We start from the raw sequence: 15535 nt of genomic DNA, 5'->3' as shown, positions 1-15535 counted from the left end.
CTCCTGGTGGAGCAGCAGGTGCAGGAGCTCGCTGCGCTGCAGTGCATAAAGAAGTTTTGAGTGTAGACTGCCTGTGTCCATAGGCTGCCTGCTATTCAGGCAATGGATGATGATCAGAACACATTTCCCTTGTATTCCTGAAGTAGGATGTTCTTTTTCTGCGTGCATTTTACTTTCTCACCAGCTTTTATGGGCCCCGTGAAGCATCAGGAGAAACACTCAGCCCATGATTTGTCCTGCATTTAGATTCTTTATAAGCTTTGCTATCTTTTCGGAGGCTTCAGGCTCTTTTCTTTTGATGTTTGGGGTCTTTTGCTGTCAGTTAATTCATAAGCCTGGCTTCTGCATCACTATTCCCCCTGTTGACTTCCTTTCCTGTGGAAACAGCATTGCTGTTTATTTGTTATTTTGACCAAATCTCGACTGTAAATACAGGATCTGTTGGCATGCGTGTGAGGAGGTTTAGAATCCAGCTTTTGTACTGCTGATGCATGTGTAGCACTGGAGATAAAAGAGGGATGTTTCCCCTTGTGCATTGCTGGAGATGGCAGAGGGGTACCTGTTGTGATTCAGTGAAAGAGAAGTTACAAAACAGCGTTTCAGCAGAGGATACATGAGCATTTACAAAAGCTACACTGAAGCTAAACAACCTTTCCATGTATTTATTAAAGCATTTATAGCTTCCATTGCAAAGCAGGTGACACAATAAATACCGAGCACAGAAAAGTTCATCTGTTTCTGAATGTTTAATGAAGTTCCTTTTATTTAAGTTGGGCAACTCAGGTCCTCACAGGCAGAGTATTTTATTCTCAGCTGATGTAAGACTTTGGCTGGACTTTCACTTCTTAATTGTTTTATATTTTCAGCTCCATCACAATAAAGTGTGACTACCTCATAGGACTGAAAGCAAGGTTTTGCAGCAAGCAGAATCCTGCAGAAAGCAGGAATTACTGGCCTGTGTGTTATGGCTTTGCTCTTGTGCTTTGCCTCTGGAGCTTGTTTTACGGCTTTGAAATCCCAGTTCCATACCAGGAGGGAGATGTTTGAAAATAACACACGTTCAGCTAAGCTATTTCAATACATTTTGGAGCTGTGCACCTAATCTTGGGGCCTTGTTCCTGTAGTTCCCTCAAGGTGCTGTAATAGTTCTGGAGGCCCAAGGCATACATCTCCTTTTTTTATTCTATCATGTGTTTGAGTTCTGCTAAAGGAGAGAATGCTGTGGCTTCTCTTTTTCAGGGAGATAAACCTGTCTCCATCAACTTTTGCCTTTTGTGGGGTTTGCTTAACTCGTTCAGGCTTTTCTTTTGCTGAGGCACACTGGACCCTCTGAAACCTGAGGTTTGCACTGCTGCAGGAGCGTTCAGCACCTCCTTGGCAACGTGAAAGCTGTCACTCCTGATTGATAATGTGCCTGTGTATCAGGAAAGCCAGCAGCCTGTTTGCTGTCTTCTGGGCCCTGCAGGTTTGCAGAGTTTTCCTGCAATGTCTCCCTGGTCTCTCCCTCCCTGGCTGGTGTTGCTGCAGCACCCTTTCATCTGGAAAATGTTCAGGCTCTTTATTTTCCCCTCCAAGACTCATTATTTGGTGTTTAGCTTCCCTGAGCAGCATTTGCTGTCTGTTACCTGAGCAGCTTCAGGGCAAGCAGCTGGATTGCCACACAGTCCAGACCACTCCAGAGCGTGCCAGGCTCTTGGCAGTGGGGATGGAGATGTCTGGCTCTGCCCTAAAGAAAAATCTATTTCCTGGGCAGGGATGAGTGGAGCTCACAAATCCCTCCTTGCTATGGGATCGTGGTGTTTGATTCAGCTCAGCAATAGCCCTAAACCTCCTAAATAATGTTTTTCCCTCTTTGTGTTTAAGCAATTTCTTTGACTACTAATCTCTGTCTCTCCTCCTTCCCCAGATGGTGTCAAACCTTTCACACAAAGTATGTCCCAAACCCAGGCCAATTCCCAGTGCAGTGGTTGATGGTGCAGAGCTGTTTTCCAGTGATGGGCCATACTCTGAAGGCTGTTTCAGCAGAGGCAACTCTTCTGCAGTTGTTTCACATTGATATTTTGGTTTTTCTTTTGCTCCTGAAGCTGTGGGTGCTTAACAGCCACAGCTCCACGTTCTAATTCCAGACTGGGTTTTTTTAGTATTTTTTTACTAAAATTAACCGGTTTTTATTGTCATGGCTGGTTTAAATACTTGTCCCAGGCCTTGATGCTGGTTATTTAGTTACAGAGCTGTTCCACAAAGCATGGATTTGTTTGACTTTGATCACTCTTTATTGCTCAGCTCTAACAGTAAATGACTTGGTGCAAGGTGGTCTCTTCCTGCTGGAGCACTGAAGGCCAGTCCCTGCTCCTTTTTCCTTACTCTTGGCTTCTGTTACTGCTTCAGACATCTTGCACTCTCAGGCACTCCACATCTGAGTGGAGAGAAATTTCAGAGTTGACTCTATAAAGATTTTTTTTTCCTTATGTTTTTAGACTTAAGCAGTCAATGGCTATGGTTGGACTTTATTTTGCATTTTCTGTGCATTGTTCAAGAAACTGGGCCAAGTTCTTTCTTCACAGAGGAGGCTCCTTCTCAAAGGAACACAGAATAAATGACTGTATTCTCCCAGTCCTTTGGGGCTCGGGAAGGATGTGCTGTGATCCACATCAAACACTCCTCGTGGCTCAGCTGGATGTGTCCTCTCTACAGCAGCAATGAACTGGGTGGGTGTGATTAAAGAACAGAAGGGTTTGGAGGAGAACAGGGATCAGAATGGGAAGGGATTAGGTCTGCTGTGCTCATCCTCCTCCTGTGGGCCTCAACAGCACCAGTTTACTCAATTTTATGTAGCTGCTAAGGAAAAGAGAACAGCACTAACTCCACTGTCACTGCTTCCTTCTACACATCATTGCCAGAAACTAATGCTGGGAGAAAACAGGGAGAAGAATGAAAACTTCCAAACTGGAAAGTGGGGAAAGAAATGCTACAGTTTATGAGGGAGTTACTTCCATTTCTGTAGTTTATTGCAGTCTTTGAAATCCTGTAACCTGGGAGATGATGTGTCCACTCCTCTGGGCTGAGCCCAACCTCTGCTGTTAGCTGCTCTCACCAAGGGATGTGAAAAACAGGAGGAACCACTGAAGGCAGCAAGAGGAATGTGCAGGACAGGGATGGACTGTTGAGCCTCCAGGCATTTCCATATAGACCCCGTTGTTAGGAGCTCACTTCTGAAAACAAAAGCAGGGGAGACATAAAGGAGGGAAAAAAAAATATCCACATTAATCCTTTGAATCTGTATTCACCTCTTGTAAGTGAACGAGAGCTTTTAAGAAAAATACCTTTTGTCTCATTTTTCTTTAGTATGGAAAGTAAATTTTCAGCCAGAAACTTGAAAGACTTTATCAGTTTTTCCTCCTTCTCTTGAGAACAAAGTGCTATTTCGTCAGACCTTTTATAAATTTAAATGTGAAACTCTCTCCCAGCATCATCGTTTCTGGAGAGACAATAAAAGCAGTGCTAATGCTGTCATTTCTCACACTTTTTGCTGCTCCCTCTGAAATAATTTTTGGTTATATTCTTCAGATCCTATGAAAAGAAACTGTGGTCGACCCATTGAGTTCCTGCAGTGTAGGGTACAGCATTTGGGCATTAGCACCTTTTACAGGGAAGGTGGTAACTGTGAGGAAACTGGCCGTTCAGAATCTATAAATAAAAGGAATATATTTAAAAAGAACTTCACTAAAGACTTAAGTGACAACAGCTGAAGGACCTTTTCAGCTGGAACAAATCTGAACTTTTTCTTTCTGCTGTCAAACTGCAACCCCAGTAAATCCTAAATGTTTTCTGTGGATTTAGTGACTGGGTAGAGTTACAGTAATTCAAAAGAAATTCATGTCCTTGCCAATGCCCATTAGTCACACTTGCTGGAATTCTGTCTGCTCTGCTCCTAACACCATCTCAATGCCATCTGGATCCCTTAATAGCATCTTCCCAACACATGCATTTTCTGCTCCATTCAGTATTTTCCTGTTTAGCAACAGCTTTTCCACATGGCCATGCCCCTTTCACAGATGGGGCCTCTGTGAGACATGTCCTCATTGGTGATGTCAACAGGCGACTACATAACACAGCTGAGAACATTAAAAACCAATAAAACAGAGATAAAAGGGTGATGGTGGGGGACTTGTCCACATTTGGTTAATTCCACTGAAAAGCTCTGGACTCAGAGAGACTTTTGGAGTGCCTGGATGCTGTTGAAAATCCAACAGATTGCCCCCTTTTTTCCTTTCTGAAGGAGGAGCAGCCGTGTCTCACGATCTGAGGATTTCAGACAGACTGAGCACACACGGTGGGATGTCTCCTGATTCTCACAAGTGTCATTTCAGGAGGCCTGAGGCTGTAGGTGGTGGTTTTTTCCCTCATTCCCTCTTCTGATTTGAGATAATGAAACATGCACTAGAGGCAATATGAAGCTCAGTTTATAAAAGAGGGAAAATCCATGAGGCTGAGCAAATGCCAATGAATCTGTGTTCTTGCACTAAATTTGATCTTGTGAAAGGTTGTGGAGGTGGCATCAATTTACCTTATGCCTGTGCAGCTTTCAACTCTTCGTTGAGCTGTCTGAGGCAGGAAAATCTTCTAGACAGGTGAAGAGATCTTTGCCAGAGATAAAATATTTTCATGTTGTTAAACCCCTGTATGGAAAAGTTCATGAATTCTTCAGCAATTCATTTGAATGTTTTCTTCCTGTAGCACAAAACTCATCAATGGTGTTGATAATTTCAGAAAATAACTGGTGTTTCTTCCTTCTTTGTGGCACAAGGCTGTTTTTAGAATAGACACCAGCTTTTAAGGCCAGGTTGGATGGGGCTTGGAGGAACCTGGTTTAGTGAAAGGTGTCCCATGGTGGAGGGGCTGGAACTGAATTATCTTTAAGGTCCCTTTTAACCCAGACCATTCTGGGCCAGAAATTGAGCTGGGAGATGATTGTGCTGTACCCAGGTGTTTCTGTACCCTGCTTTTTGTGGTACTCACAGGGATTTGTCTTGGGCTGTTCTCCCTGCCTGAAGGTAACTCCAGCGTGTTACAGGTGGAGGACTGCAAACTGGAGATACAATAGCATCACCTCTCTTGTGCAGGTGTCCCTGGAGAGAAAAGGCATGAGGAGTGTGCACCAAGGCTGCCTTTGTGGCTGCTGGTGCATCCCAAAGCAGTACACAATCATCCCTATGCGTGAACTTAATGAGAAAAATAAGTAAATGAAAAAAATCCAAGTGCCAAGCCAGTAAATATTTTTCAATATTTGACTTCCATATTTTAACCACCAGCTGCAAATGCTTTGCTGTGTTTATATATAGATAGGATTTCCCTTGCTTCTCTGTCTTTGCCATTGGGAAGCATTCCCCAGGGGGCTGGGAAGCAAAGCTGGAATAGCACAAACTGTTTGCCTGTGGCTCTGAACACTTTCCCACTGGAGATCCAGGACACTTAACGGTGTTAAAAATGAGATAGGAGGGGGATAAATGGTGAAAGCACTAAAAGTCAGTGTCAAAATCGTCTTGGCGCAAAGGTTACAGCAGTGTTCCTGTTCTCAGTGCACAGACAGCAGCAGGTTTTGTGTCTGAATGAGACCAGGGAGTGCCCTGTGACTGATGGGCTGACCTTGCCCAGAGCAGGGCAGAGGCCCCCAGCCCTACCCTGTGCCAGGAAAGGAGGATGCCCCAGAGCTGGGACCCTGGGAAGGAGCAGCACCTGGAGAGGGAGCCCAAGGCTCAGAGGGGAGAGACCTGTGCCTGTTTGTGGGCACAGAGTGGGTAGTTCTGGAGAAGAGAAGGCTCCAGGGTGACCTTATTGTGGCCTTTCAGTCCCCAAAGGGGGGACAAGAGAGTTGAAGAGGGACTTTTGACCATGGCATGGAGTGGTAGCTCAAGGGGCAATGGCTTTTAACTGGCACAGGCCAGGATTAGATGGGATACTGGGAATAAATTGAGGGGGGGGGTCCCTGGCACAGGTTTCCCAGAGAAGCTGTGGCTGCCCCATCCCTGGAAGTGTCCAAGGCCAGGTTGGACAGGGCTTGGAGCAACCTGGGATAGTGGAAAGTGTCCCTGCCCATGGCAGAGAGGGGAAGTAAATGATTTTTACTGTCCCTTCCACCACAAACTGTTTCAGGATTCTGTGATATCTGCTGCCTGACTGGGAGCGCCCCGGGCTTTAAATCATCACTTGCTCAGCAGCGAGACACAAAGGGCATAAACAGATTATTGAATCCTGAAATTGCAGGTGAAATAGCACAAAAATGTAATGGCTTGAATCTACCCTCATTACAGCTGTGTCTCAGGTCTTTGGGAAGTGTTTCCTGGCCGCTGCTGTGAGTGGTTTTCAAAGGGTAACTGAGAGGGCTGATCCTGAACCTCCCCATGGAGACAAGTTTTGCAGGCAGGTAACAGCAGTGTCAGATTATTCATGAGGCTGGACGGGGAGAAATTTGTTCCCAATTAAAATTCAGCATGTCAAGGATGGAGAAAGCACTGATGAGAGTCCTGTGTCTGGCTCTGACCTTTCAGGAGCTGTTGCAGTGTTGTTCCTCAGAGAAGAGTGTTGCTCTCCTCGTGGCCTGTTCTGCAATCTATTTAGAAATGCACCGTTAAAAGCATTAATTCCACTTTGAATTTCCATTTTTCCTGACCTTTTCAGTCTCCTGCTTCAGCATCCTCCATCCCCACTAGTTTTGTGTCTCTTCTGAAAGTTATTGATGATATTTGTTAATGGCCTGGACAGTGCTAAAATTGTTCCTCGGCATTTTAGAGCCTTCCAAGAGCAGAAAAAGATGAGTCCTTATAATATTTGAAAATTGCCAGCAGGGGTCAGGCTTACAAATAATTTAAGCAATCCCAGCTGCATATTTATAAAGGAGACATTTCTGTGCTGAAGCTGATGTAGATCAACCTGCTTCTATGGAAAAGTTTGGAACTGTTGCCAAATGAATCAGAGAGATGAGTTCTTCCTTGTACCTGAAATTGCTTTTGCATAATTTTGGGATATTGGCAGATGGATGTATTCTTTATTGTATGGTGCAAGGAATTTCAACTTAATTTAGATAATTTAAAATATTATTAAGCAAGATAATTAATTTTTAAAGAATATCCTGAGAAAATTGAATCCAGAGATTAGTGTTATTCTGAATTGGTTGTACAATTAATCCCAAGAAGTTAACATGTGGAAGGGGGAGGGTCTTAAAGGAGCATCAGGGTTTTGTACTCTGTATTAAATGCAAGAAAAAAATTTTGTATCCAATCTTTTTTACACATATCTCCTGCCTAACAAGTTTGATAGAGTTCTCTGATGGATTCACCAGTCATTTGTCTAAGGCTGGTATGAGCTAATGTATTTGACCTTTCCAATTTGAGCCAAAGGTTATTAGGAAACTTGGATGGAGTAAAAAAACAGGAGATTCTTTGTTTGATTGATAAGAATATATAAAGCCTAGAGGTCTGGCTGTCCCAGTGTACTGTGGTGCCCATGTGAGCAGGACAGAACATCAGCTTCTTGCCAGAAGCTCTCCTGGCTTCTCTGTGCCTTGTCTCCAGGATTTCCTGAGCCAGAGATAATACAATGTATTTTTACTCTGTAAAACTTCATGCATTTTTCTTCCGCTATTTTGCTGATGTAATACAAAGTTAAAATATGGAAAATAGAAGAATAAATGTTTTCACAATGCCAGGGGTTTTCCTACTAAGTCCTAGAACAGTTTCAATTGGGAATTGGGAACTTGTCCAACAGCAAAAAGGGGTTTGTGAGTAGTGAGGTGGCAGAGTTTGAGATAATATAAAATTACTCAGCTTATCAGAGCATTCTGAATTTCAGAAAAAAATCTTAGGAGGCTGCTTGAGATGGGAGATGAAGTTGCATGTCAATAATTGCCCAACACATGCACATAAGGAAACACACCCTTTACTTTTACTCCCACAACGGAGAGCTCTAAATGAGCTGTTGTCACTCAAGAAAGAGATCTTACATTATTATGAACAGCTTTTTGAAAATATTAGGTAGGTGCTCCATGGTTAAAAATACAAATAGAATACTAGAAGCTGTTGGAAAGGAAGTTGAGAGTAAAGCAGAAATCCTCACTGTACCACTGAATATATCTGAGTGCTCTTCGTAGTTCCAGCTTATTTCATGTCGAAAAGTCTATATAAAACTTGATGGAACAAGAAAGAACAGTAAAAATATGGAAAATCCTTGGTGCCAAGGAAGACTAGACTGAGATTCTTCAGGAAATGATAGAGGAGGCCTCTAGTGTGGTGTGGAAAGGGGAGTGTGCTACAATTATTCATGACTTTTCATAGCAGAACTAACGGGCACTCAGTGAAATAATCACATGTGAAGTATAAAACAAACTGGACTAATTTTTCATGCAGTACATAATTAAATTGTGGAACTTACTGCCAAGGAGTGTTGTGAAGGCCAAAAGTATAAATCAGATATAAATCAGATATAAATCAGTATAAAAAGAGATTTGATGTCTCATAGAGGTTTTAGCTGCTGGTGGTTATTAAACGTGATGGTCTAGACTCAGTCTGTGGTGCAGAGGGTGTCCAAGCTGAACTTGCTTTATATTCAAATTGTCTATTTTTAATATACTTTTACAAATTATGTTCTCATCACATAAACATGTCACTTCCAACCATATGTTTTTAGCTGCCTCAGTAATGCAGTTTTGTGGTACTGAATGCAGGAATAATCTGACACTATTTCTGGTTTCATGCTTTACTTGATTATTTGTGGTGGGACTGTGCAGGGACACCCAAAGTCTATTAATATTCCCTTTTTCTGCAGGTTGAAAATTGAGGAGCTGGAAGCCGAACGCAGCAAGCTGGCAGAGGAGAAGAGATCTCTGGAAATGAAGCTGGAGAAGCTCACTCTGCAGGTAGGAGTGTGCAGGTCCAGAGCAGCTGGAGAGCCTGGCGTGGTCCATGTGCTGCGGCTGTTCTGACAGATGTGCCTCAGTGCTCCCAGCACGGAGCTTCCCTCCCCTGCAGCTGGGCAGGGCACCTTTGGGCAGCCTGTGCTGCCTGCACTGTCCCACCTGTACTCCTGACAGTGCCATCAGAGGGGTGTGATGTCAGATGTCATCACACAGATTCAGTTGTCTTGTTGGATGACTCTCTCTAGGACTTCTCTTCTTGCAGCCTTAAAAATTGGTCCGTGTTAAGTAGCTCTAGAAGTTGACTGTCCCCAAAAATGGCAAAGAGGGAGCAGAGACAGGGCTGCACAGCATGGAGAGGATGGGAAACTTTGAGTTTTGTTCATATTGAAGTCTCTTCTCTGCTGGTGCCAGCGATGGAAGCAGAGACCACCTCAGCTCCTGGAGTTTTCCAGGGCAGTGCTGTTGAGGGATTGAGCTGGCAGCATCCACAGACGTGGAGAGCAGAAGGTGCGGAGTCAGGAGGATGGGAGGTGTGTTCCCTTTCCTGTGCTGTTCTGTGTGCTTTGCTTTTCTTGGTGCTGTCCTCTACAGCAGAAGGTGTTCAGCTTTTCACTCTGGAGAGATCCGTGAAATCTCACACGAGGCACCTGCAGCAGATCAGTGGACTGGCTGCTCTGCTTGTTGTCACCCTAGGAACAGCTTTCCTGTGCAGAGGAAGGGCAGGGGAGTTGTTTCAGGCTGTTGTGTTGTTTCCTGTTTGAAAATGCTGGAGCAAACAAGAACCTGAGCCTGTTGGTTCAATCAAAGCCCACCCTTCCATGAAGAGTGTTATCTCTTCCTTCTTTTCTCCCTGATGTGTTGAACAATTCGTTATTGTAACATTCTATTATTTCAATTTTTCTTACTTTTTATATTTATTTTTCCAATTTTTTTTGCAAATTGCTTCAGGGTAGAAAACATGCAGGTTTGAAATTACCCAGATTTCAGCCAGAGCATTGATTTTATCTTGACATCTATTAGACGTGAATAAAAATTTTTTTATTATTTTTATAACCCATTCCTGAAGACAGGGGAAGTGACAGCTTTGATAAAGCAGGGAGCTGAGAGCTGCTGAGCATCTCTGCTGAGCCATGTTTAGTGTGAAACCTGTCACCCTGCTCCTCTTTAATTGGGTTTCAGTCATCAGAAGGAGATGAAAGCTTTGGGCTGGTGTTTGGGGGCTTAGTTCTCCAACAAACACACAAGCAGCTTTGGTTCCAGAGCAGATTACAGCTCAGGTCATGGTTAATCTCCCTACATGGTCTTACAGTGGTTTCTGGCTTTCCAGGAAGCCCTGACCAGAGGAATTCCCTATTTTATTTGTGGTATCTCAAAATATCACAAAGATCTGCTTCATTTGTCCATACAAAGATGAACCAAGTGATTTGAGATGCCAAGTCTTGAGCAGCAGGTCTAGGAAAGAAATCCTCAAGTTAGTGAGCTGAATTCAGGTAATGATGCTCTTCCATCTCCCTTGCCAAGGCTGAGGACATGGCTTTAACTCCTTGTTTAACAGATGGCATCTCCCCCTGTCCTTAAAGTCTCACTTTACCTGTGTCTTTGGGACTGGATGCCTGGAGTAGTTTTTCAAAAGAGAAGGAGTGGAGAGGAAAGCACAAATACAGGAATATGTCAGCTGAATGCTAAAGTGTCAGTATTGATCAGTGTGTGCCCACCTGAATGGCCAAGAACTCCTCAGAGGGAAAAGCATCAGCCTTCCCAATTTTTATTCACCTTGTGAATCAAATACCTTGACAGGCCAAGCTTAAAATGACTCTTTTTATAAACACTTTGAAAGGTTTGTTACTGTGAGAACCCACAAAGTTAAGGATAAGCTTAGAAATTTACCTCTTCTATCAGTGCTGAGCAAATACGCTGAAAATGTCATTAAACACTCAGATAAGGTCACCGAAGTTTGACGTATTATTTATTCCCACCTCTGAAAGAAATCATTGGGAAGTGAGGGTTAAAATAAAGTCTGTATCGTGAAGGGGAAAAAAAGCAAGACAAACTCCATTCAGAAGTCACAAAGAAGTTTTACTGAACAGGAAGATGACTAAAACTACAAACATGGGAGAAGCATGGCTTCAGTCAAATAAAGGTGTAAGAGAAGGGGCTGACAGGAAACCAGGCAGAGTGAGAGTGATTTCTGACAAATCTATCTGCAGTTCCTTCTTGTAAAATAAAACCTCTGACTCCTGGAATTGTATCTACTACAGGAAAGATCTGTAGAAGGTACATATTAAAGTTGGGAATTGGGAAGACACAGATTGTAGAATTGAGACTCTGAGTGCTTTACACTGAACTGAATCTGTTGTGTTCACAAAGTTGTGGTTGGTGCATGAAGTCTAGGGAGATACAGCTAATGATTTCTAATTAAAAATGTCAGTTTGAATGTATTGAGGTGTGGAAAGGAGAACAGTTTCAAAAATGTTTGTCTCCAAATCACAGAATCATTTAGGTTGAAAAGGAGAGATCACTGGATCCAACCTATGACCCACCAGACCATGTCTGTCACCCCTGACGTGGCACTGAGTGCCACGTCCAGTCTTCCCTTAAACACCTCCAGGGACAGCAAATCCACGCTCCCCTGGGCAGCCCATTCCAATATCTCATCCTCCTCTCTGTGAAGAAATTCTCACATCCTTTTTTATCTGAATAGTGGCACAGGAATTTTGCTGATTCCTGCACAAAAGCCCACTTTATGAGCAAGGGCACCCTGATGGAGTGGGCAGAGGGCAAGGGAGCACCTGGAAAGGTGCTCTTGGTGTGTGACTCCCAGTCCTTGAGCTCAGTCTTAGCAAATGAACTGAGGTGCTGATAGCCCTCCACAAAAAGATCTGACATCTTTTTGTATTCTGTGCTTGTGTGGGGACAGCTTGAATTATGCCTGAAGGTGTTTTCCACCTCCACACACCCTATCTACCAAAACCCCTTGCCTCTTGACACCTAGCTGCAGGATGCATTGATTTTCCTTCACTGGTATAAAGACTTTAGCATGGATATCACTCACTGGCCGGGTCTTTACTGCTAATGAAAACCTCAGATTACAAAAACACAGGAGATGTAGAGCTGTAGAGAAATGACACCCGGTTGAGACTGCCTCCCTGGTGCCCAGGATATTATCTTAAGGAAAACATTTGGTTTTCCAAATGGAGAGGGAAAAATGGCTCAGGAGAGGGATTCAAATAATATGAAAAGAGTGGATTTAAACACATAATTTTATCTCATCTCCTCTACCTTTCTTCCCTTCCATGAAGCAAAAACAACATTTCCAGGAAACATGAGCTTCTGCTTGGCCCATGGTGGGCAGGCTGAGATTTCAAAGAAAGGCTTGGTTTGTTTAGTGATCTGGACCATCTTCCAGAGGTGCTGGTGAAAAGATTGCAGCTTGATTCCAGGAACAAAAGAGACTGATCAAATCAGTGCTTTTTGGATAAAGTGGGAGGAAAAGAGTTGTGAGGAGTATTCAATTAGCATTTCTTGCTGCTAGGAGCCCTGTGTTTACAGGCAGCCAAGCGGATGTGAAGTGTTCCTTATGCAAATACTACTCTCCTGCTTTTCCTGCTCTCCTCTACTCTTCCAGCTGAAGAAGAGATTCTTCAAGGTTGGCTGCTTCAAGGAAGAGTGATTAAAATCAGCTGCAGTTTGACTTAATTGGATCCATATGCTTGGAGAGGGAGCAGGACTAGTTAAAGTCCTCATAATTAGTTCACAGCTGGTTGGTGAGAATGAAACTCCAGTTAGAGTTCAGATGAGTGGAGCTGTATAGATAAAAGAGAAGTAGATGGGGTGGGTTTTTTTACACTGAGATGTGTTTGGGCTTGAAAATCACCTCCAGTCCCATAGCCAAGCTGGCAGCCTAATCCTTTGAGTGTGTGCATGTGTATTTATGAGGCTGAAGGGAAAGAGTCTGTATTTTCTGGCTTTTTTTCTGAGTAAAAAGAATCACCTGTGGATGCTGGCAGTCAAGAAAACCGGATAGAAAACTGGGAGAGGATCTCAGGAGTAGACAAAATGCAACAAGGGCAGTTTGTCTGTGGGAAAGGGTCAGGACTTGGCACAAACTCTGGACTGTCCAGCTTTGATTGCCACATCTCCCTCTGCTCACAATAGTAACTGGTTGTGTTTAGCCTCTCTGCCAGTCAGTAATAAGACAACAACATTCTCAAAAATGCAGTATGAATATACATATGGAAATGATTGATTTTTGCCTACTATTTCAAAGCTCAGAAAGAGCTGACTAACTTCATAGTGTGGGGACAGTCATCAGGAAGCTTACCCCAGACAGAAGCTGGAATTTACGTTAAGCTTTGCTGTTAGAATAGAAGGGACTGAATTGCCTATCTCAGTGTCCTTGAGGGAAGTGCCTGCTGGGTTTAGTTCTCCAGGAGTGAGATGTCCATGAATGACAGAAGTGCTGGACATCCAGAGCATTCACATGTTTCTCTTTCCCCTTATCTCTGCAACTTTTTTGGTTGGGCTGGCCTCCTCCTTCTTCTAACAGCTGTATTTTGAGAGAATAACAAAACATCTGGGAGCTGTACCCCAGGGCAAGGTGGACAGAGATTGTTTCTCTTTAAGCATTAATGACTCATTTTATGGTTAGGGCTTTGGCAGCCAGTGACTAGCTTGGAGTTAAGAACCCAAGGCAAAGCTGAGGTCATTTAACAGTCTAACTGTTCATTTTGTGACCAGTGAAGAATGATGAATGAATCATTTACACTGTTATAAAACTTAAAAGGACATAGTCAACCTTTAAAAGTTCTCTAATTGGCCTCTCAAATGCTCACAAGTCTTCTTCCTGGATTATCCCCATGCCCTCCCTTTTCACAAACCTCTTCTCCTTTTTTCTTCATCTGGGCATGAGGTCCATGTTAGCCTCTGTGGCACAGCTGGTCCCTGTTGAAAACCTCCCCTATCTAAGTTCAGCCTTTCATTTATTTTTTTCTAGAAGGCTTCTTTAGATGATTCTGGGCAAATCACTTGGCATCTCTTCAGTCAGGTACTGCTTTTGGCAAGGCGTAGGAGCAAATTTGTGTGTGCTCCAGAGGGACTTAATTATGAGATAGAATAACTGAGAACATACAGCAGGAGACCCAGTAAAGAGGAGATGAAGAGAAGTGCAGGTCCAGGACTGCAGAAGGTGGGATCATACTGTGCTGCCCCACTCATCCAGTCCATGGGAGTGTGTGTACAGAGTGATTTGTGATCAGTTCCACAGGTTCCTGGATTTGATCAGCAATAAGCTCATCTTTTACAGGCAAAGCTTATCTTCTGAATTTCACAGGCAGCAGCAAGTCTGCACTGACCTAAGGAGCTGTATCCATTCAAGTGTTTATAGTCAGAGACAACTCTGAGGGTCACTCCACAGTTTTGCTCAAAAGAGCAACGGAAAACATGTGATAGACAGACATCATGGGTATTAATTAATGACAGATCAGAGGTGTGTAGTGCTTGCATGGCACAGGGGAGAATATTCACACAGGATGCTGGCTTTGAGTGAAGAAGGGGCCAATGAGTCAGGTTCTGGGGATGACAAAGCAGCGGAGATGGGATGTCACAGAGGTGACCCTGGAGTCACCCAGCATGTCCTGGTGGGTGGCCTGAGCCACACCTGAGCTGTTGTACCACCTTCTCTTCAATTATCTCTTGAGCTGGGAAGGAGAAACTAAGTCTGAACTGCCTTGCTGTGTGGGTGTCCCTGGGGTCACAGGGATCTGCTAAAGGGGATGTGCTGAAGTGGCACCCAAATGACTGGGAGGGAAAAGAGCTTCCCCTGTAGTGTGCCCACAAATTGTGCAGAAAGGATTATACGTGTTACTGGGGGAAAACCATTGTGTATCCTGTGCCACGTGGGTCAGGTACTGCAGGAAATCCTAGAACTGGTGTGAAATGGAAGGAGTGCAGAACCTCCAGCTGTGATCCAGCCCCTGGGGATTATGTGACACTGAATTAGCTGGGGCTATGCAAATATTTGTACGTGTTAATTCTGAATACATTGCTGTTGTATTAGAATTAACAGAATTAGAATTAACAGAAATTAGAAACGTTCCAGGGGAGCAGAGAGGAGAAGCATAAACATGTCAGTTACTTTTAGGTTTGTCATTAGGTGGTTCAAGGAGGAGCTGTCTGATGGCCTTGGTGGCCCCTATAAATGTGATGTGCAAAGTGGATGTCAAATGGAACAAGGACGTGCACAGAACAGACTTGCTAATGTTTGTTAACATCAGGGACCACGAGTGCACAGATTCACATTTGTGCAGGAAAGTTTTACCAACATGCCCTTTAAAAAAAAATTTTTTTTAAAGAATTTGCACATTGAATATTAAACACCTGAAGCTCTATAAATTCTACTGCCAGAGCTGCCACCGTATTGTTTATTTCATGCAGCACCTTTCTCAAAGTTCTGCAGAAACTGATTAACATTTGCATAATACATTTAACACGAAAATCCAGAATAAATTCATTAATGTTATCCTGCCACTACCCTTGAAAATATCAGTGGCTGTGTGGCATCACAAAGCTCATTAGATGAGCAGAGGGGGAGGAAGGGCGAGCGCTGGATCTCCTGAAGAGCTGTGA

At 43.6% G+C, this 15535-nt stretch overlaps 1 protein-coding gene across 1 annotated transcript in view; it reads left to right on the top strand.

Moving 5' to 3' along the window:
- The window catches only part of MAD1L1 (mitotic arrest deficient 1 like 1), a 355712-nt gene that overhangs the window by 192504 nt on the left and 147673 nt on the right, over window positions 1–15535 (top strand). Inside the window, exon 15 of the mRNA XM_066329740.1 lies at window positions 8821–8911. Coding sequence (XP_066185837.1) covers window positions 8821–8911 — 91 coding nt within the window. The remainder of the gene's footprint in view (window positions 1–8820; window positions 8912–15535) is intronic.

This window comes from Sylvia atricapilla, chromosome 15 (assembly GCF_009819655.1).
Source record: "Sylvia atricapilla isolate bSylAtr1 chromosome 15, bSylAtr1.pri, whole genome shotgun sequence".
NCBI lineage: Eukaryota > Metazoa > Chordata > Aves > Passeriformes > Sylviidae > Sylvia > Sylvia atricapilla.
Note: the sequence above shows the minus strand (reverse complement) of the source record. Positions and strands in the feature narration are given on the sequence as shown.